Source organism: Bombus pascuorum, chromosome 1, assembly GCF_905332965.1.
Source record: "Bombus pascuorum chromosome 1, iyBomPasc1.1, whole genome shotgun sequence".
NCBI classification, from domain to species: domain Eukaryota; kingdom Metazoa; phylum Arthropoda; class Insecta; order Hymenoptera; family Apidae; genus Bombus; species Bombus pascuorum.
Genome location: NC_083488.1, coordinates 34,681,848 through 34,703,593, shown reverse-complemented (window position 1 = coordinate 34,703,593; position 21,746 = coordinate 34,681,848). Strand labels below are relative to the sequence as shown.

General features: G+C 41.4%; 1 protein-coding gene across 1 annotated transcript; it reads left to right on the top strand.

The window, feature by feature from the left end:
- Positions 1 to 1,914: 1,914 nt before the first annotated feature.
- LOC132912050 (tumor necrosis factor receptor superfamily member 4-like) lies at positions 1,915 to 20,552 on the top strand. Its single transcript, XM_060969163.1, has 3 exons — positions 1,915 to 2,481; positions 17,381 to 20,111; positions 20,143 to 20,552. The coding sequence occupies exons 1-2, from the start codon at positions 2,416 to 2,418 to the stop codon at positions 17,843 to 17,845; spliced, it is 531 nt and encodes a 176-aa protein (XP_060825146.1). The 5' UTR covers positions 1,915 to 2,415; the 3' UTR covers positions 17,846 to 20,111; positions 20,143 to 20,552.
- Positions 20,553 to 21,746: the final 1,194 nt, after the last annotated feature.

The window sequence follows — 21,746 nt, the reverse complement described above, 5'->3', positions numbered from 1 at the left end:
CCACAGATTTTTCAATATTCCGATCATTTTGCTAGCCTACATATTTTCTATGGATTGTATTTCGTGGTTGGACGGTCGAGTGAGCTCGCCACTCAGTGTATTCTAGCCGGTATGTATCCATGAAATAAATCAAGCGTTGTTAGACGGAATCCATCTGTTAACCGGCTGACACCTCTTATTTGTTTTTGTCTTAAAGAATGCTTGAATCAGAAATTTGTTTGTTTTGTAATTAATACGATGTGCCGCCTCAACAGGTATAGAACGAAGGTAGCTGCTATCTAAGACAAACAGAAAGATATTGAAACATAAATTCGAAACATAAACTTAAAACATAGAAGGACAAAACAAATTGCGTTATATTTTATCGTATTATAATCGTCGTAATCATACTATATCGTTTAAAACAGTTTCGACATACTTAAACAAAAGCAAAGAACGTTTTAGAATTTATTTTACATAAAAAATAGGATAATTTATCGTATAAATGTAATAGTAGATCTAATTTTTATTTCCAAAGTCTGTTTAATTTATTAGAAATATACAAAAAGAATACGTTAATATGCGTTCTTTTTGTATATTTTCTTTTTCTTAGTTACTTTGTTCTTAATAGGATGCTTTTGTTGAAGTTGAGCAAAGTCGTAGATAAGAATGCTTTAATTCGTGGAAGCAAAATCGTTGGATAATACAGGGAAAGATCGCGTTAGTCTCAGAATAAGGTACAACAGATTACATACAAAATATTAATATGTATACACGATATATTTATACTTATATATATATATATATATATGTATATATATATATATATATATATACTTATGTACGACGCGTGGCATCATCAAATATCCGTAACACCTAAAAAATCTAGCGTTTTTTGCCTAGTTATGGAACGCGCAGATTGCTTAAAAGATTCACGTTCAATCAGCCGGAAACTAGCGTGGTTCATAGAGTTTTAAGTATTTTATACACCCAATGATAAACAACTCGCTATAATATAGCGATGTTTAGTTTACTTTATTATTAACAATAATCAGCTAAAACACTGATCGTTCATCGTCGTTCGATGGATTATTGTTCGAGGTAAGATACAGTAATGACATATACATATACTTATGTTTATCGCATTGAATCACAATGGACACATAATTTATCAATATATACATAGCTTGCTATCTTTAACGCCAAGATATTAATTTCACTCTCTGCAAAAATAATTGTGTTTGTAATATGTTTGAAAGAAGCGAGAATTTGTTAAACTTGACGCTATTTAAGATATTTTAAGATACATTATTTCGTATGTAATCTATCATACGTATGATTTAATTTTTAGAGAGTCTAGTCATACGGAAATTGGAATATTTATCTTCAAAGTGGATAGTTTTAACACGTAATTCCTATGGTAAGCAGCTGCAAAAGTGACTTTTTGAAAAATTACGAAAAAACCGTTCTTACAAAGTTGTTAAGAAGCTAATGCGTTATGTAAAATAGCTAGATGAACTTGTTTTTAAAGAAGAATTTAGCCCTCGTCTCACCGTTTTCAAATGAAAGTAACGTGAGATATATCGTAAAGATAATTTCAGCGTCGAAAATGCCGTATATTATAACGCGAAGTTGCCGCTATGTACATTTATGAATTATCTGCTAGTGTGCGCGCGCGTAGGAAGTGCAGACAAAAAATTTCTTCGTAGAGGAAAAATGTAAGACATGCGCGAAGTATATGACTTTCGAGTGTCAGCGTGTTTTACCTTTGAGGGATATTGTCGCGCGCTACAAGTACCTTTAGTACGTATATACGTAATTTGGCTGCGTAATATTTAAGTTGTACACCCCTGGTCCACGGTGCCGAGACGCGTTGGTGGGAGGTAGCCACGTGATCGAGCGCGTGTTCAACAATAACAGCTGCACTGTTGCTGTTCTCTCAATTCACGCTCAGCCACCGTCGAAGTCGGTTCTTTTTCGTCGATCTTTTCCAGTGCGAAGCTACTTAACTGGTCAGAAAGGGAAACGAAAACATCGAACGTCTTATTAACAAAACTGATTAAACTGCTTGATCGGAACTAGTAAGTTTACGTCTTAAACTTTTGTGAAAATCGAGTTGGTTAACGTGTGGTAATTTCGGTCGAACATATATCGATCGATCGATCCGTTCGATGAAATCGAATCGTGCCGCGAACTAGATCGTGCTGTAATCGATAAAATATATAATCGCGTAGCCGGGTCGTGGGCCGTGGAAATCGGATTTTCAGCGTTTCGTTCGAAAATAGAAGGAAATTTACGACTTACGAGCCGGTGTTGGTGATCGATGTGCACCTGCAAGGAATAGCGTGGGATGCTGTAAGCCGAGCCGACTGCCGGCTAACATCGCAGCTACTTTGGACGTGAAACGTATCGATAGGGAACGATAACCGAACGAGGATGCTTCCTGCTAGAAGATTAATCGTTGCCGTGTTTGGTGTTTGCTTGTTGACCGTTCTTCTTGAGGTAAGCAAGCGTTTAAGGTCATATAAGCGTACTCGAAGGAACGACTTTTGTGAGATCTTTAAAAACGATGATTTTTCTTCTCTTTTTTTCTACTTAATGCGAACAATTGCTTAAAAAAGGTTGAAAGCATTCTCCGGAAAGGTGAACTCGTAGGAATTTTTCTAAGATCATTCTACGTAGAGCGTATAATTTATATTTTCACGATAGGATATTTCGTATATCGGTATATCGTAAAACATGATTTGGAAAAAAGGTAACGTTAGAAAGCGAAGGCAGAAAAGCATACAGTGAATCGAAAACTCGTACCAAGCATAGAGAATTAATTAAACTAAATGCAAACTTATATATATTCGATCAACGTAACCCCAATCAACGGACAGATTTAGAAACTAATTGTCATCTATGATACGACTGTCAATTTTCTTAAGGCAGAGTACATAATTTGCTGGTTCCATTTATCGCGCTCTATAAAGAACAGATCGTTTCGCGATATTCTTTTTGTCAGCAAAAAAGATATTAGCCCGTTTCCCTTTTCGTACACGCTTTTTATGGTGCGAGCTTGCTATGTTCATGTTTTTAACGTTCCCTCGTTTTATTCCATTCGCTCGACAGATATTTTCTACTCGTTGGCATAATCTTGGCAAAGCCGCTTGCCGAAGGTACTTTTGCTCTTACAATTAACGGAGAAGAGACATCATCGTTGTTGTTTACTATCTACCTGTGGATTAAGAGTCGCGTAGAGGAAATTGCGACGATGAAATTATTTTCTTTCCTGTAGGTCGTTAGAATTTTTATCGAATTCATCGTTCGCAACCTATTCTGGTCTAGAGCAACATCTCATACATTTCCAACCGTTTTACGCAGTCGTGATAAGCTGAAAGCTAGACCGAGTCAGTGCTTTGCGAGTACGTATGTAGATAGGTACGTTCGGAGAATAAAGAAGCACGAAAGGAAAAGAACAAGTCCCCACCGATACGCGTTTGCCTGGCAGAACCGAATTAGCATTTAATCCGAGTTATCTCAAACTTATATTTAAAGGATCTTACTAAACGTTACGATTTATACGTTTGTAATAGATTTGAAAATATTTCCCGATATTGACTGCCGCTTTTAATACTTTTGTACATATTTTAAATAAAAACAAGTAAAATATATTCAATTTCATTAATCGATAAACAATATTTATAAGATCGAATCAATTGATAAAAGATGAATGAGCGGAGACGTTATACGGTTTATTTCGTTCTAACGAGAGTTTCAGCTGGTGTAGAGACAGGATATGATTTACGGTCGAAACAGGATGAATTGCGTAAGGAGTGTGTACGATCTTGAGCCACGGAGGAAACGATAATTCTCGACGATTACCGCTGGTCGTTGGCAAATATTTAGGGGGAAATCGATCGAAGGAAAATAAAGTACGATCGCGATATCAGGCGTTTCGAACCTCGGCGAAGATTCTTCTCTCGACCGATTCCGAAACGGTGGATTATCGGTTTCGAGGGATATAAAACGCGGTGCTATCTCGTTTCGCTTCTACCATCGCAATTTTCTTCGTGCTCACGGTAATAATTAGAGGAATTAGGGAAAGTCCGAGGTGTTTTATCGTAATTAAAGAGTCGGAAGGGAGCATGTTATTCGCGTCACGTAGACCAGCGACTATTCTTACGATTCTACGTAGATAAAATAATAAAAATGTTTGGAAAATGATGGTAAATCAAGTAGAAGTACAGGGATTGATTATCGAGACAAGTTCGATACATCGATCTACCAAGCTGTTATTAAGATTAATAAGATTAAGAGATGGGAAATCTTGACAACTTGCAGAAGATCTTCGAGGAAAATGAGCGAGATACACTCTGCTCGAAGATTTCCGGAAACTATTTCTTTTCGCGCTTCGACGTCTATTCTTTGGCTCTGTAACGCGATTTTCCTCAGAATCAAAGAATTCTAGCTCCGTGTCCTCGTATCCTGTAATAGCGCTAAATACTTCAAAATCACGAGACAATTACTCGAGTCAGCCACGAAGAAAGCAGATAAAAGAATAAAGAAACTAAAGAGCGAGCTGAAAGCGAAGAAAGGAAATAATCTTCGATGAAACCAGAGGGGAAACGAAGCAGACGTTTAATTGCGTAATTGCGAATTTTCACCCTTCTTCTACGGGCTAATTATCCTCGCTGCAGAGATCATCGACGATAGATAAAGATCGGTTCTCACACGGGTCTCGTTAACGACACTCGCGGAAGAACGAGAAGGGGGATGGAGACTGGTCAACTCGGGGGAAAGCACGATGAAGAAATAGAAGAGAAGAAGGAAAAGAAAGAGACGAGGGGAGAAAGAGGAAGGGAGTCCTTTATTTTGAGTACTCGTGTATGTAAGTGCATGCATATATGCATTAGGATTGAGGGCGAAAGGTGGACGTACAACGGAGATAAGATTTGCGAGGGGCAACTTGGCAAGCGAGGCGAAAATACGCGCCGGAGAAATTAACGAAAGTTGGCGAAACGGAAAAGGGATGGAGATAGGGTTGGGGCGAAAGGCGCAACGAGTGCGACAACGACGATCGCCTGGGAAAAGAAGGAAAAAGAGACACGTGGAAACGGAATGAAACGTTAAACGAAGAAGAATGGAAGAGACGAAAAGTAGAAGTGGACGAGTGAAGAACGAAATTCGGTTAGAATATATGCGCCGACGTAAACAAAGGATCGACGAACACTTTTTGTATAAATATGTTGGAAGGACTTTGAAAGGACTCGTCCGCGTTATCGTTTTTGACGAACTTTTCGGTCAATCCTCTATGCTAAATTTACGTATAAATTTAGTAACAGCTGTGTGCTCCGCGCGAATAAAAATTCTTTATTCCGTTTTGAAAGCGTTTTCAGAGCGAAAAATGTTATTCGCAATAAACCTTCGTAAATTACCGTTACTACTCGTACGAACGAATCACAGGTTTTGTTTCATCGCAAGTAGGAAAGAATTGAACAATGGTTTTTCATAAATGCGATCATGTGCCGAAAAGATAGAACCGGCAAGTGAAAACAACGAAACGGAGAAAGGAAAGGAAAGGAAAAGAGAGAGGACGAAGGGAAGGAAATTTTTATAAAGCCACGTAGAACGTTGATTTAGGAAATGCAAATGAAATAAAACGAACGAAAAAATAAAACGTAGGAATGAAAGGAGAAAATGAAACGAATTACGACGGATGCGGAAAATTACCGTGGTAAAGTGCAATGGAATCTAGTTGGAAAGATCAACGGCGATGAGAAGCGTGGACGCGAGAAGTCGTGGGAGCTGACAAAAGGCTAGCTGTTGCTGAGAAAGCTCGTTTCCTCTCCTATACGTATATTACCTAGATATGTACGTTGTATATGTTGGTAGCTGTTGCCGCGTGTACTAACAAAGTGCGAAATGTTGTCACCGTCCACTTCGCTTGACGCGTTAAGGGAGGGGTCGGTTCTGGAATATCGTCGACCATCGAATATCTTGTGAAAATTATTTTAAACTCGGAAAAGCGAAGGGCGGTGTATTATCGAGTCGTCGAACGTACATTTACGATACGTTTGTTCGCGATAGTATCCCACTCGGACAGTTTCTTTATAGAATTTTTGTTCGATTCGAAGATTGGTATCTTGGTAATCGAAGGTTAGAAGAGCAATAAAGATTCTTAATGCATCGAATGCTCGATACGTAATTGTCGATCTTTTAAGTCTATGAAATTTTCATAAATTTAAAACGTCGTACGAGAGTGATTAGTGCTGTGAGAATAAATGTCAAGCTCTTTTGTAATTCGATTCTAACGGATTATCACAAGAAAAACAAGAGAAGAATCCGTCTTTACTTTTTAATTCGAAGAAATCGAGTTAAAAGGCAAGTTGGTCCAAGTAATTACCGATTAAATTACTGTACGTAATTAAAAAAAAAAAAAAAAAAAAAAAAAAAAAGAAAAGAAAGAAGGAAGAAAAAAGATTACCAGCGAACATACAGCCCCGTACGAATTGCAAGTTTCGAGGATGAAAGGAAATGGATGATTTAAAAGTTGCGCCGTAACTTTTTGACCTAGTTTTAACGTTCGTTCATCGGCTCTGTTAATTCGATTCGAGTGCGCTCTTTGCTAAAGCTACTCGTCCAACAAATTAATCCGCGTTAAATAAAATCACAAACTAAAAGAAAAAACAGAGGACACCGTATTTGTACAACTTTTCTCCTCGTTTCTGTCCCCTTCTTAATTACGTCCCCTGTAAAATGTAAAATGTAACGTGTAAAATAAAAGACACGACCGCTCGCGTTCGACGATCCTACGGAAGAACGTTGGAACGTTGTCCCAACGGTGTGGAAGCCTAGTTTCGCGTGCGTATCGCGTCGCCATAAATGGGTCGCCTTTCACGAGAGAGCGTCCCATCCTCGTGGAAAGGTTCACGGGCCCATGGAATATTTAGCGATTTTAGCGAGCAAATTCGTGTCTATGCACAAAGCGCATCGCTAACGTGGAAACCATCCCGCGTGCACTCGAGAAACGGATTAACGAGGGACGGACGCAGACGCGACGCGGATGGATCATCGAGCAGAGCGTAAAAGGCCACGGCGAAAAATTCGCACGGCAACGAAAATGTCCGAGAGAAATCGAAACGCTTCGGGGATTGTGCGCTGTTACTCGGAATAAAATAAAAATCGAGCCGCGCGTGAAACTTTTGAAACCAGATGGGTAAAGTACGTCGTGCCGCTTTTTCGCCATTTCTCTCCCCTTTTCCTCTTCTTTTTGTGGAACGTAGTAGACTCGAAGTGCAGAGCGTTTTCGAAATTTTTTGAAGCGCTCTTGAAAGAGAATTTTTTCTTTTTTTTCTTTTTTTTTTTTCTTTTACAGCATCCTTCTGCCTTTACAGGCATTCTCGAAAACGCTCTGGTTGGAATTCTTGACGGAAAGAAATCTATTACAGCGGAGAATAGGAATAAAGTAGGATATAAATAATAGTGCTGTGGATAAGGTAGTAATAATCGAAAAAAAGATTACGTTTCGTAAACAAATGCTAAGCTGTTTTAAAATATACAAAAACACGAACAAAGAGAACGGAAAAACGATATAATTCGTATGTATACGTGCGCGTATTATATATATATATATATAATATATTTATAGATAGATATATACGTACAACGAAATTGTGTTGCACGAATAAAACCACGTAACGTTAATCCATCGATAAGTATTCGCGTCTAGCTATTTCTCTTCCGAATACTTTAAGCCAAGATAATTGCAGAGGGAGAATCTTCAACGTCTCCAATTTCACTGCGAGTTAAGGGACGAGACTTGGACGCTTTTATCGGAAGAAAAATCTTGCGGAACGCGAATTTATTACATGCACACATACGCACACACGTAGGAAACAGTCTAATTACTCGTAAAAAGCGACTCATAACGAAACAATAGGAAAGATTTCGACGATAATCAAAGCGCATGCAGCATTTATCGTGTGTAGACTGTGGCGAATCGACAAAGGTCGCCTCCGAGTCCGCTGGGAAGCCCATTGTGTCGAGTTAGTAATGCATTGGCGCGTGTGTGTGCACAAAAATTAATGAATCGAGCGGGTCAGGCGGAGCAGAGAGCATCAGTTTCCGCGGCAATTTCAATCCCTCTCGCTCCGGGAAACTTTGTCTCGCGAAGGCAAAATTAAACGCTTCCATTGTGGGAAGACGCCGCGAGCCGGTGGCGGGGCAGCATCCCCGAAGAACCTACTTCTACGATGTGACGCGTAAGCGATCACGCAGAAATATTCTAATTTAATATTTGTCGTAGATACGTATACCGTGAAACGAACGAACGTACGATACGGTTGCGACGCGTGCGCTTATTAATACAAATTGTTACTAATGTTATCGTCTTAATTAACGTCATAGTCGATATAGTGATTTAGAAGAGATATCACGTTCGGCTAGAAAACTGTTACGCTACTTAACCTAATTAGTAGCTTCGTAGATAGGAAAAGAAAAAAAGTTAAACGTTGTACTATTACGTGTATGAGCGAAGCCTCGTTTGCGAGTACCAGGACACGGCGTACGAGACAGATATGCTGATATAAATCAGGCAGCTTGATGTTATTGTTGTTCGTATCAGCCCTGCATATACCTATGGGAGAACACGACTGACGTCTACTTGTAGGTTGATGGCGCGTGGATCGCAGCAAGGGTCGGGGAAACCGACGCGACGGGATCGCCGGAACCGACGACTTCTCGTTCCCATGGCATGCTAATGAGCCTCGTAAACCACGAAATACCCCAGTGAACTGAATAACTTGCCGACCATGTATATAAGAAAGCAGCTAGCGCGCTTCTAAAATTCTCAACTAATATCGCAGTTTTTTCATATATTTCGTAGCGTTTCGTTATTCGATATTTTCACGCAAGAAACAGTCTTAAGTAGATACGCGAGTCGATCAAAGAGTCCCTCTTCTTTCTTCGCACGTTGTGCATGTTTTTCGAGAAATTTACATCTCGTCCGATCGTTGTACGTTTCTTCTAATAATCGTTAACGTAACGTTTTTCCACGACGCTTGTTCTTCCGAAAAGGTCGTGGCTCGGTTGAGCGAATGCCAGCGGAACGGGGCGACGACGCTCGTCACTGGCAGATCGTTTTCTTGGCCGTGACCGGCGCAGCGCCGCTAAGTATAAAGCTACGTCGCGGTGCTCGTTAACTTTGACCAGCTCGTTAGCACGTGCGTACGCTCGGCCAATCCGCAGAAGCAACTCTGAATCTTGGTCCACGAATCAAGCGCCACTACGGTTCCCACTCTAGCTTCTCCTTCTCCATTTTCCCAACTTCCTTTTGTTTCTTCGATATAACCATCGCGCGGATTCTCGTTTTCTCTTTGACTTTGCTAGCCGCGCAGCTACACGATACAGAGCAGTACGCGATTCGCTTACAAGCGATCTCGACCGTTCCGTCCCTCGGATGTTTCGTCGGCTCGAATGAAATCGAGCGAGTTAAATCGAAAGCAACGGACGAAGCAACCGAGCGATACGAATGTATCTGTAAGTATTAAGAAATAGCATGTATAGGACGCGTACGTATGGGTTTCGAGGGTTGGAACGAAAGTAGAATGAAAGCTTCGGAAAGCAAATCGACAGGGAGACACGAACTGCTTTCATCGAGCGGATCAAGCGGAAGACTTGTAAAATTATCTTACTAAGTAGGTACTTACAAGTACGAGTACGAGTACAAATAGAACAACGACGACGCATTTTCGACTTGGTCGCTCTTGCGAATTTATCGACTACCGTAATTAATTCTATCCCGATGTTCGTCTTTCGCTTTTCCTTTTTCCTTTTTTCTTCCGGCAAGCAAGTGGAACGCGATTTTTTGAAAAATTTTCTCTAAAGAGACGCTGCGCAGCGAACGCTCCTCTAAAGTCTAAAGAACCGCGTTCCCATTTCTTCCGTGGCGTTGTGAAAAGAGTCGCCGGAAACGTGGCTGATCTTTTTTTTCCGGGTCTGAAGCGAACTGCGGACTACTCGCTCTCTAACCGAAGTCAGGCAAACTGGTGCAAGAACTTGTGACAAAACAATTGAATTTAACTCGTTCTTTTTTTTTTAACTTTTACTTCTTTGGTATAGAATTTTACAAGTTCTTCGTCCTTAGCTTTTGAAATTATTTTACTCGACGACTACGTCCGTTAGAGCGGTTAACGCGTGAACGGTGGTCGCGATTCCAATCGCGATTAGGACACGAAATATACAAAAGGAAAAAAGAAAAAAGGTATTACGACTTTGACGGTTTATCTCGACGGTTGAAGAAATCGGCCGGCAGAGAAAGATTCGGATCGGTATTTTCCTCCTATGTACGCCTCGCGTTACCCGGTAACGCGTGGAGAGACGCTTTCGCCGTTTCCATAGAGCAAAACTTTACGACGCGCCTAGATGTACTCGCTGGACGAGGGCGATCATTTTTTTCAACGAAACGAAAAGATTGTCTCTGGTCGACCAGCTTCGAGCAACTTGAAAATCGACTAGCAAAAATTGTGACTATTTGCAACGATCTCCAACGGTATGTCCACGCCCCTTCGTTCTCATACGTTGGATGAAAAGGCAACTGCGTAGGAGGCAGTTTGCGGGCCGCAGGGCCTGCGAAAGGAGGAATCCTGTAACCAGACCGAGCCCGAGTCAAGTTTTGGATATAGGAAGGCGGAGGATCGAGGAACAATAGGGTGGTAGCAGAGATAATTATCAGAGTCGGCGGCGCAGCTGCATCGTGTCGATTCGTTGCACCCTCGAGGCCGTACGATCGAGCTCGTGCAACGGTCAAAAGCCACGAGGAAAAGTTCAGCGTGCCGTGACACCGCACTTTGCCGCATTGGCCATCGTGTCCTGTTCGCTCGAACACGTGCGCAACCCTTTGACCAGCTCGTCGCCTTCAACGGCCTCTCCACGGGTCGTTGCATAAATGCAACAGGCTGCAACGGACTAGGAGGACCGTTCGAAAAGTTTACACCGGTGTGTAAGCGACGTTAAGGGACGCGCTGCTGTTGTTTTCGAGTTTCTGCAACTTTGGTCGAGGGACTCGGCTATGGGGAAAAAGAGGTGTGGTTAGCGGGGAATTAGGTAAAGTGGAATCGGTGTACTCGCTGTTTGCTGTTTGTAGTTTTTTTTTGTCTTTCGATAGCGAAGGCTAAACGTTTCGTATTTCGAAACGAGCTCGTTCTAAAAAGCAAAAACGACGCAACTGCTAAAACGATATTATTCTTTGCATTTATCTTTGTCCGTTATCGATTCGTATAATGCAAATGCGTAAGTAAAAATTGCCGAGTTCAAAGCAGCGGCAATAACCGTCGATGAATAAAAAATAAGCGTCTTCGTTGCGACCAGAAGCGCAACTTGAAAGAGAATTGCGATTGGATCGATGGCTTTAAAGATGCGCTTTTACGCAGGTACGAACCTAGGAACAGAAATTATCGAGCAAAGCTTCGTTCGATGTTTTAACTTTACTCTTGTTCGCGCTTCTCGGAAAAATTCAGCTTGTGAAACGTAATATGCGCGTGAGAAGGTATTTTGCATTTGCACGCGTGCGTTTCGTTTTCGGTCGTCGCTAGGACAGGAAGGTGGAGAGAAAAGGTCGAAAGAAGGACGAGCGGTGCACGGACCGTTGCGTAAACACACAGTAGGATACAGCGAATAATTTCGTTTCTACCACCGAAATATCGAAGCGACGAACGTTCGCGTAACGAAATTTCATTTACTTCGTGTTTATTATTCGTATATCGAGATCGAACGTAACGGGTGAAAAAAAAAGAAGAAAAAGAAATAAATAAATGTTCGGGCTTGTTTCTTTCCAACTAAAAACCAATAAACTAAATATAAATTCTTCGATATTACTTCTCAGTTTCTGTTATTTCATCCGTTATTCCAATTTTATTCGATATCGTCAGGGTAATAGGTTTCCGAAAATATAGCTACTTCTTCTAATCTTATTCGACGTTGAATAAACAGACAATCGCCGAAAGAAATAATTTGACGAATCGAACGACCTCACCGAGTCGCGATGATGTTACGAGTTACGATAAACTTTCTCGAGTTAAACCATAGATCGAAGGTTGACCGACCAGCTTTTCCCCATCCTTGCTTACGGTTAGACCTAAATTATAAAAGATAAGATGTAGGAGGAAAATGTTCCTTCGAAACGTTGCTCTCGAATCGAGCGATGCTCGCGTTCCTGCCCATCCCTATGTCGTAAATGCACCGGAGTGCACCGATTAAAACACCCGCTGTTTTCGCTTTCCTCGGCACGGATCACCAATCTCGACTAAATATCCTGACAGAGTAAAAGCATTACGAGTTTATATCCTGTAATCGGTGCTCGGTTATGAATTTCAATCTGAACTTTTTATTCGACGAGACTAAGCATAATAACGTTTCAGTTTCGTTATAAACGCGGTCCGAAACGTAAAACGTAAAATTCGTAACATCTACTTTTTCAGCGGGTTAAACGCGCGGTTGATGTTATTTTAGCTTGCACTTGGACTGCTCGTAAATGCAAAAAATGTGTCTGCGCATAAAGAGAGAACAAAAGTGTAGTATACGTTAATAATTTCTGGCAAGATGTAAACCGTTTAATCGAATTCAGCAGAGTAGCGTTCGTCGAGCGATACTTGAGCAACGTATTCGATGAAATTGCGAACGCGTTATACAGGTATGCGTATATGTGGAGGCGATAAATCCGACGAAATTCGAAATTTACATGGAAATCAAAAGTGGCCGGTGGTTGAAAAAAGATGGAGTAACGTACGTGAATACGAAACATCGCAACGACGTTAACGACGATTCGAACGTGTTCCTTTTCTTTTTCTTTCAACGTGACTCGAGAGCGGGCTTATCGATCGGGGCATAAATCGAAAAAGAGTTAAACGACGTGGTTAAAACGAAGGAAGGTTAGAATTGGCTAGAGAGGAAATTAAAAGAGAGAGAAATTTCTATGGCGCGCTACGACCAGGAAGGAGTAATTTTCAATCGGAATTTATCGGCGCGACGCGACGCTAGCATACCGGCGGTGGCGATGTGGCGGTGAAAAAAAAGGGGGGATACAAAAGCCACCGCAATTACTGCTTCCGCTTTGTCCGTCCTGCCGGAAGTCCTATTCATACTCGTCGCTATGAGCGCCGTTACTTCCGTCATTGTAGTTACGGACCTACGACCGATCGTAAATCATTCTCTTTCTGGTCTTTCCTCTTACAATTAGCCTTCCGTTGTAAAACAGTGGAAACGAAGTTTTACGCGACGCGTCATCCGACGATTAACGATCCATCGATCGAAGTAGCGGTTAATTTTAGATTTTAGGGTAAGAAATAACAAATAGATTGGCTTTTAGCAAGAGGAAAGCAATGTCGCGGAAAATGGTTGTTGACGATGTTCCTCGATGTTCCAATCTTACGACGGATACGACCGAGTCTCGCGATAGTCAGCCTCGACGTCCAACATCCGACTCGTGATAGATTGCGTTCGCAAAGACTTTGAAGTCGCGACGGTTGCCTGGAACGCGATAGATCTAGATCATAACGTATCCCCTTATGGATGCAAGATGGTCTACCTGGACCGTAATCGAGTTTGAAGATGATGTAGTCCCGTGAAAGATTGCCTTCGAACATCTGTTTGCGAAACAAAAGCTACGTCCTTTTACCTCGTCTTCGGCTCGACAACTCGCGAGCCTTGCCAGCGTAAAATGATCGATTGCTTTCCATTCGTTCAAACTTAACGCCGAGGGAACAAGAATTGCGCCGTGGTTTCTCGAATACGAACGATGCGTGAAAAAAGATGGCGAAGAAGGCGACGTAAGGAAAAGTTACGATAACGCGAGTAAAGAAGAATCGAACAACGACGATCGTTATTATCCTTGGAAACGCGATTCGAGGCAGATTCGTTGGGTCGCGTCGCGTCGCGCCGGGAGGGGTGCGGTCACAAGCGCGGAAAAATCCTCGGAAATTGTTAAAGACCCGTTTCGAACCGCGGCCACTCGACCGTTTACGCCAGCTTCTTTCGACGATGCAATTTCCTGTTCGCTTCCCGTACGCCAACCCTACTCTTATCGATTAAAGGCGAGGAGCCCTTCGGACACTACACCGTTCCGAGGCCATGCCTCTCCGGTCGTCTAGAAAATTATGTTTTTCGCTCGCGCGAAGGTCCTTTAAGATCATCGTCGTTATTACGACTCGTGTAACTTACATAAAGAGAAAGAAGTGATTTGCGGTTGACGCGCGTGCCTGTGCGACGACATTTTCTGGAAGTTTTCTCGACTATTACAAATTGCAGATACAAATGAAAGACTTTGGCGATCGCTCGCGCGAATCGCGCGCGTAGCATGGCTGAATCGTAATGCCGAGTAATTATCGTAATATCGTTTCGCGGTTGATTTCGCGTTCACAAGCTGCGACAAGGAAAAAAAGGAAAAAATGGAAAAAAAGCAGACGCGTAGCCACCTGACTCGAGCCAACTCGATCTTTAAGTTTCTTTATTAATAAGGGGGTGACGTACCCGGCGCTGGGGCACCGCTGCTATTAACCCTTTTCACCGGACTCGTCTCGCCCGTAAATTGACAGGTTGCAACCTTACGCGAGGAGCCAGGATCGTGTTACGCCATCGATAAAAAGACGCTCTAACTTACGAACGCGTACACGTTCCCTGTCTTCGTGTATCATGCTCGTGCTGTTTGCCACAGCGATCTTCTTCCTTTCGGTGAAACACGCCTTCCACCTTTTTATCTAGTATCGGTGAAAATCAGAAAAATCTTTGTCTTCGCTAACGTTTCGTCCGATTATATCGGATTGGACTCGTTATCGGCGTTCTTTGTCGGTTCTTCTTTTTCCGATGTAGTACGCGAGATGTTCTTTTACAGTACGTTAATGCCATGACGTTCGATAGCCGGTATTTTCTTCTCGAAATAAATGGGTTTACGTTCGACACGCGACGAAGCTTTGTAAGTAACGAAAGAATAAAATATCAGAGATGTTCGAATCTTTCCTTGCTAAATTGAAAAGCTGGCATTCGTATTAATAGAATAAATCGACGTTGTAAAATCTGCGTTCGCGTTCGACGCAAACGTAACGTTTCCGTGATAGAACAAAGCTCCATAGGACGATGTTTCTAATTGACAAACTTCAACGACAGTTGTTCCTTGCGAAAGACGATATTGGCTGCAAAGAGGATAACGTAACGAGAATAATAATTCCGTTGGGTAACTTTACATTTTATGTTAATTTATAGAGCTGGAATCAGACAGAAAGCGAGAAAATACGGAACGTAATCTAGGTGAATTATCGGCTTGGCTCTTTGATTTACGAAAAACCTCGGCTTTACCGACGTCGTCCGCGTGCTGGCTCGTTTAAGTCCGTGCAGTCTTTTCTAGGGTTTTCGCATTCAAGAAAATCCTCGAAAATTTTTCCATGCTCTTCCATGCTTATAGAATAGTCCGCGACATCGATTAAATAATTTTTACCTTGAGCTTTTTAAACGGAGCAAAATTTAGACAAACGTACGAACAAACGAAGAGTCGGTTAAAATTAATGGTCGGAAACGACGCGATACGCGGATTACACAACGATCGGTAAGGTATAGGCGTATAGGATGTACAGGTATGTTAAATTCGACGAAAGATCGTACCAGCGATTAACGTCTCTTTTCGAGCGAACGAATTCACGATCGCGCGCTATCGATAGAGAATCGAGCGTACGATTGCTGGACGTAAGGAGAAAATAAAAGAGACGAACGAGGTGTTACGAACGGACGGTGGCTGGTGCAGTGACGCACCTGATGGCTAAGTGACCGTTGGCGCGTGCCAGCAACCGGCTGCTGCCAGCTGCGACCAAGCTACCACTCGTTCGTCGCTTTTTTCGTTATAAGCGACCATCTTCGCCCCTTCTGTCTCCATTGATTTCAAACGGCGCGGACGTGCCACGCGAACGCGCTGCTAGAAATCAATAGAGATCAATCGCTCGAAAGAGTTGTTCAAAAAGAATTCAACCACGATTTTGTCCCAACGATTCTTTTCTCATTTTGGTGATCGCACGCGATGCGCCATCTATCTTATTAACTTAACGATATCAAAAGGTAACGTTAAATCGACGTGAAATAAACTGAAGTAAGTATTTCGCTGAAATTATTATTGCTATATATTTGAATTTTATTTTTAAAAGGAATTTCATTTGACCGCTGATGCTGGACCGTGGACCGCGTCGATCTATTTATAAAGTGTTTCGTTCTGTTCGGTTTCGAATCAAAATGACAAGTCGATAATCGATACGAATTCAGATCGCCGATTATTTCTTAGATATTATTAGCTGCTTTCTAAGAGATAAATTTTAATTCGCCTTCGGCGCAGTTTCCTTTCTTCGATTTGTCGAAACGAAACACGCTTTCAATTAGTACGAATATTTTATTTTTCATAGCTGTCAGGCGTTTCGCCGAAATCTGTGTCCCCTTAAACGAAATATCCGCACATTTGGCGAGTATCGATGCGGCTCGATTCGTCAATGACATATTATACTTTTATCCGAATTACCAGTTACGTTACGAAGGGAAAGTAAAAGCGCGATTTGTTGGTGAACAGATCTGCCATTCGCTTGGATAGTCGAAAAAGGGAGAACGTTCTTTAGGATTGTTATTTGCGCGTGAATAGGCACGAAGCTCGCGCCGGACAGTCGTCGAATGTGTCAGGACAAGGGTGAAGCTAAAGCCGCGAGAAACCCTAATTTGCGTGTTGATCGAACGAATTTTCTGGTATATCTCGATAGCGGTTTCAGGCGCAACGAAAGAAAGGCGCAAGGTGTTGGCCCAGTCAGGTGGCTTTATCCTTTGGCACCTGTTCTCCCGAGCTATACGGTAAATTTAGAACAAAGCGATTGCCAGGCCTATGGTCTGTTCGCTTGAATATAAAAGTCTATACTACCACCGAATAGCTTTGTTAATTCTAATCGACGATCACGAAATAGTAGTACACAAGATAGTACACAAGTATAGAATAGTAGTAGTAGTAGTAGTAGTAGTAGTAGTAGTAAAACTTGTATTTCACGTTTCCTGATAGACGATACGTCAAGCTGTAATAAATTACTTTTGCGCCCCTTTTTTTCTTTTTTAATACGCTTCCTAAAGAATATCGATACGATTTAAGCACGAAATTTCCAAATAATTAGAAATTCCGCTACATCTGTCGTTCCGCTACAGATCTTTTCGAAACCGGTTTGCATAACGGTTTCTCAAGTGTCTCTCCCTTTTATATCCATTGACCGCGTCCTCTAAAACGATCCACTGCTCGATCGATCGAAAATCTAAAAAATTACAAAAAATGTGGCTGTCTCTTATATAAAGTCGATACAAGCTTTCGATGTACACCGAATTGCCTCTGAGCGAATCGCATCTGCCCTTGTTCCAGGTGAACGAAGCCAGGCCGCACATCAGGCATCAGAAAGGCGGGAGCCATTGTAGCAGATGCGGTCCAGGCTGGGGCGCCGTGAACCATTGCGTCCGTGGCCATGACACCGAATGCGGCAAATGTGCACCAGGCACCTACAGCCCCCACCACAGCACCCAGCCCTGCTGGATCTGTTCTAGGTGCGGTCCGGGCCTCTACGAGGCGCATCCTTGCACTTCCAAAACGGATACCGTCTGCGATTCCTGTCACAGGCCTGCTCCGGATAATCTCGACTATCGAACCAAGTGTAAAGGTTCGACGAATTTGTTTCTCGCACCGGAGGACGCATTCGGCACTGCGGAGCAGAGTATCTTGGTGAACGAACCCGATGGACAGGATCGGTTGGCCGACGGAGACAAAGTGCTGGAGAAAGACGCCGAGGCTGCCATTATCGATGGAGAATTTAATTCTTTGGAAAGGTTCTAGGACTGGAATCGTTTGGCATAGTGGCTGCTACTTTGTTTCCATTTTTAAGGGAACGCTTTCTAAAGATATTGCCGCGTTCGGTTAATCCGAACGAAAGAATCGCCTATTACCGTTAAGTTTTAGTCACCGATGATCCGCCATTCTCTTCTTCTAAAAGTAGTGGACAACAATTCTACTTTCTAAGACTTGACGATCCTCTAACGTTCTGCGACAGCTATATCTCGACGAGCCGCGAAGGGGGCACTTTCATTTCCTGATATCGTTTGAAACGTTCCTACGGTTCTACGAGATCCTGTTCGGACGAGTAAATCGGGATTGGAGATCGAGAGGAAGCTTTCTCCTGGGATATCGGGTTTCCTTGAATCGTCTGGAGAAAATTGCAAGATCCAGCTGCGTGGAATACCGAAGAGGACGATTAAGAAAGTTTTCGGCTTCGAATAGAAGCGGAAGATCGTGGATTAAGACTCGTTAGCCCCGTCGAGTTCGTTTGCGAGCTTTAAGACTGTGGATCGGATCGAAGGATTTTACGATCGCTGATCGAATTTAAAATGTTAATCGAGAGAAAGATCGAATTATTAGAACGTAGTATTATTCGAACGATCGATATCTGCGCTTTAAGTTAAGGCTCGACTGGTTAACGTCTACTACTTGTCAACGCTGGTGCTCGTTTTTTTTTTTTTTTTTTTTTTTCAATTTTCCTATTACGTACCTTTTTCTTGTATATTTTAATAATATGTATAAATATTCGAAAAGGAATTGGTCGGCTTAGATCGACCCCTCGTTGCTAGTCAGTTAACCGCTAAGTAGTCGATAAGAGGTATCGTATGGAATCGACACGAGGTAATATTTAAACAGCGGCGTATACCGTACGCATATGCCGTCATAGTTCGACTCTAAACATAATATATAACGGCACGTCATCTTCCACCGAGCGATATATCGCACCTTTGATGTAACGACGGCTCGTTAATCATGGTACTCGGAAAGTCCAGTTCATCATGGCGTTCGATCTCTTTCGACAAAATGTTTCCGATTGTCTCGCATGGGATACAGTACGAGTATTTCGAACGGTAAGGCTAGGAAGCTTATGTTAGTTTTGAAACAACGTCCAATTAGTTACGTTAGTTTGCCAATCGATGCTAATAAATACGAGATACTTAGATGGTACTTAGCTGTGATTCTCTAGAGTACCTTTGATTAATATTCGGCATTTGCTTGAACCTAACGGGACAATCGTTTGAGCACGTTCTAACTGTAGATTCCTGTATGATATAATATATTGTAAGCATATTTATATGTATATACCCAAAGATCTCCTTCATATTGTCTGCATATATGCAAATTCTCTCTGCAGAATTCTGTCGTTCGAAGAATGTAAAAATTCTTTCTCTTTCTTCTTTCGAAAAAAAAGAGAGAATTCCTTTTCTTTCTTTCGTAATTATTTAGAAAGCTGCCACCATCTTGGATTTCGTTGATATTTTTAATATGTTGCCTATAATGTTAACGCGTTCCCTTTACACGTAACCGACGCTCGGTCATAGTTTCCATGATATTCGCAAAAAGAACTGTCGGTACTTCTACAGTGAATTCTAGCTATAATTGTGCACCCGTGACAACGTACGCGTTAGTATTGGTTGCCGTATAAAACGACACCTAATCCAAACCCAATTCTTATCTTCTGTTTATAGCTTGTATAGGTTTGATGGGTTAGGTGTCGTCCTATCCGGCAACCAATACCAACGCGTGTATGCTTACGAATATCTCAAATACTAAAAGATACGCGCCGGTAACGCGTAAAGGATAAAGTTGCTCGATGTGTTGACTTTTACGATATATTGAGAAAATCATCGAAATCCGACATGGCGGCAGCTTTCTAAATAATTGCCGAAAATTTGTATATCTGCGTATTTCTAAATTTCCGAACGTCGCTATGTGTCGAGAAATTACCAAACGCTCTTCTCGTAAGATCTCTTTAGAAAAATTCGTTATTCCATGTTACTCGACGTGTATACACGCCATTAGATATCATCCGTGTACGCAAAGCGTGTAAATACATTTCTGTAAATATAGAAACGATGACGGTACGATTCAGTTGCTGTGTTAAAATCTGTTACAAGAATGGAAATCAGCGTTTCCGTTATTCGCCCGATATTTTGTTTATCGGACTTTTGCGAATGTTATAGTTATATTTTTTTTCTCCTGCGATGAAACAATTAATGAAACGAAAAATACTGAAAAAGGTTGCAACGTTCGAATATCGTGCTTGGTACTGATCGATTGTTTTTAGCTTCAGCGAGGCGAATGATTGAAAACTCGACTCTTTTAATGAAATGTTCGCCGCTCGAAATATTTAATATTTATTTATCAGTTATTTATTTTATCCGTGACTACTTTGAGAACCGCATCTACGTGTAGTAGTATCTATATAAAAAGGAAATGTTGCGGCAAATTAACATTTTGCTGTCCTGTATAATTCAAAGTCGATTATTCGTGTATATTTCGTTGCCGGGCGATTACAGCAAGGCGAGAAGCATGGATTTTCGCACAGACACTGTCGACTCTCGATCGCGGATGGAAATTCACGAAAGCACCATTATACTTTTTATCTGTTTTATTTATTTACGTCAATGTTCATTCCTTCGATGGACGTAGCCGCAAGAGACACGTCTACTATATGGACACAATAAAGTACAGACATAATACTCTATGTAAGATCTTTTTTGTTTTCATACAACCTTCTGCTCTATCGTGTTCACGCTCGAAAAACCATATAAAGAGCCTATATAGTATATACGTTTCTTCGATGCTCAAATATACGATTATATAGATATAACCTCGAAGTGAAACTATTGTCGCGTCTTGACGAAGTACATAACATTTCGTATCAGGTATTATACGATTCGTCAAATATTAATCGTTATCGTTTGAATTATTTATGCACGATGCGCTACGATGTATATACACGATAACCATATGATCGGAGAAAAATGAAAATAATTACTCGCGGAATGCTACAATATATGGGTCATATACATATGTGCTGTTCGACGATAGCTCTATTCTCTATTCGCTTTTATCCGTAAAGGTGATAATTTCGATTTCCATTGAAAACGATACGTCGTTACTTGGAATTAGCAATTGCAAATACTCGAGAATCTCGAACGATAACAGTAGTTTCACCGTAAAGCCGAAATTCGAATATTCGACATTTCAGGTTAGATACTAACTTCGCTCGATGTTGCGTTATTTCACTGCTACCATGTTGTGTTAACATGATTCTAAGTCTTACATCATATATCTACGGATCTTAGAAAAATGTTATTCATTTTGTTTACTTTCTCCCGTAAAGATGATCTCAGTCGATTGGTAGCAACGGGGAACGTTTGCATTGCGGATCATATCGTAGTTTACAGTTTACGCGAAGGAAATCTAAACAAGTTCGGTTACCTTGCAAGAAGTTTGTTCGTGTGATCGAGAATCATTACATCGATGACGATGTCGATAATATAATGCTCTATAAATGATGTGAAACAACGTCGTTATATTCTCGTGCGGTAAAATCTACCTATAAAAATAACTTACTGTAAAATATGCTGCAATGGGATCAATACGAGTACAAATAAAACATTCCTCGCATCGATTCAACTATGTTAATTATTTGTAATAATCAAGATAACCTCAACTATATCCTCTAGCCTTCTAAGGAACTTTGAAAATACATAGAAAATGTTCACTGTTCAGCTACTTGTTGTCCTGTCAGATCTGTTGTGTTCTTTGATCATGACGATTCTCAAGATTATGCTGTACGGTATATACAACGAAATTTTTCTAAGTCATATCAACGTAACGTACACACTTTCTTGCGGCAAACGAGTGATTTGTGTTTTATTTTTCGCAATCC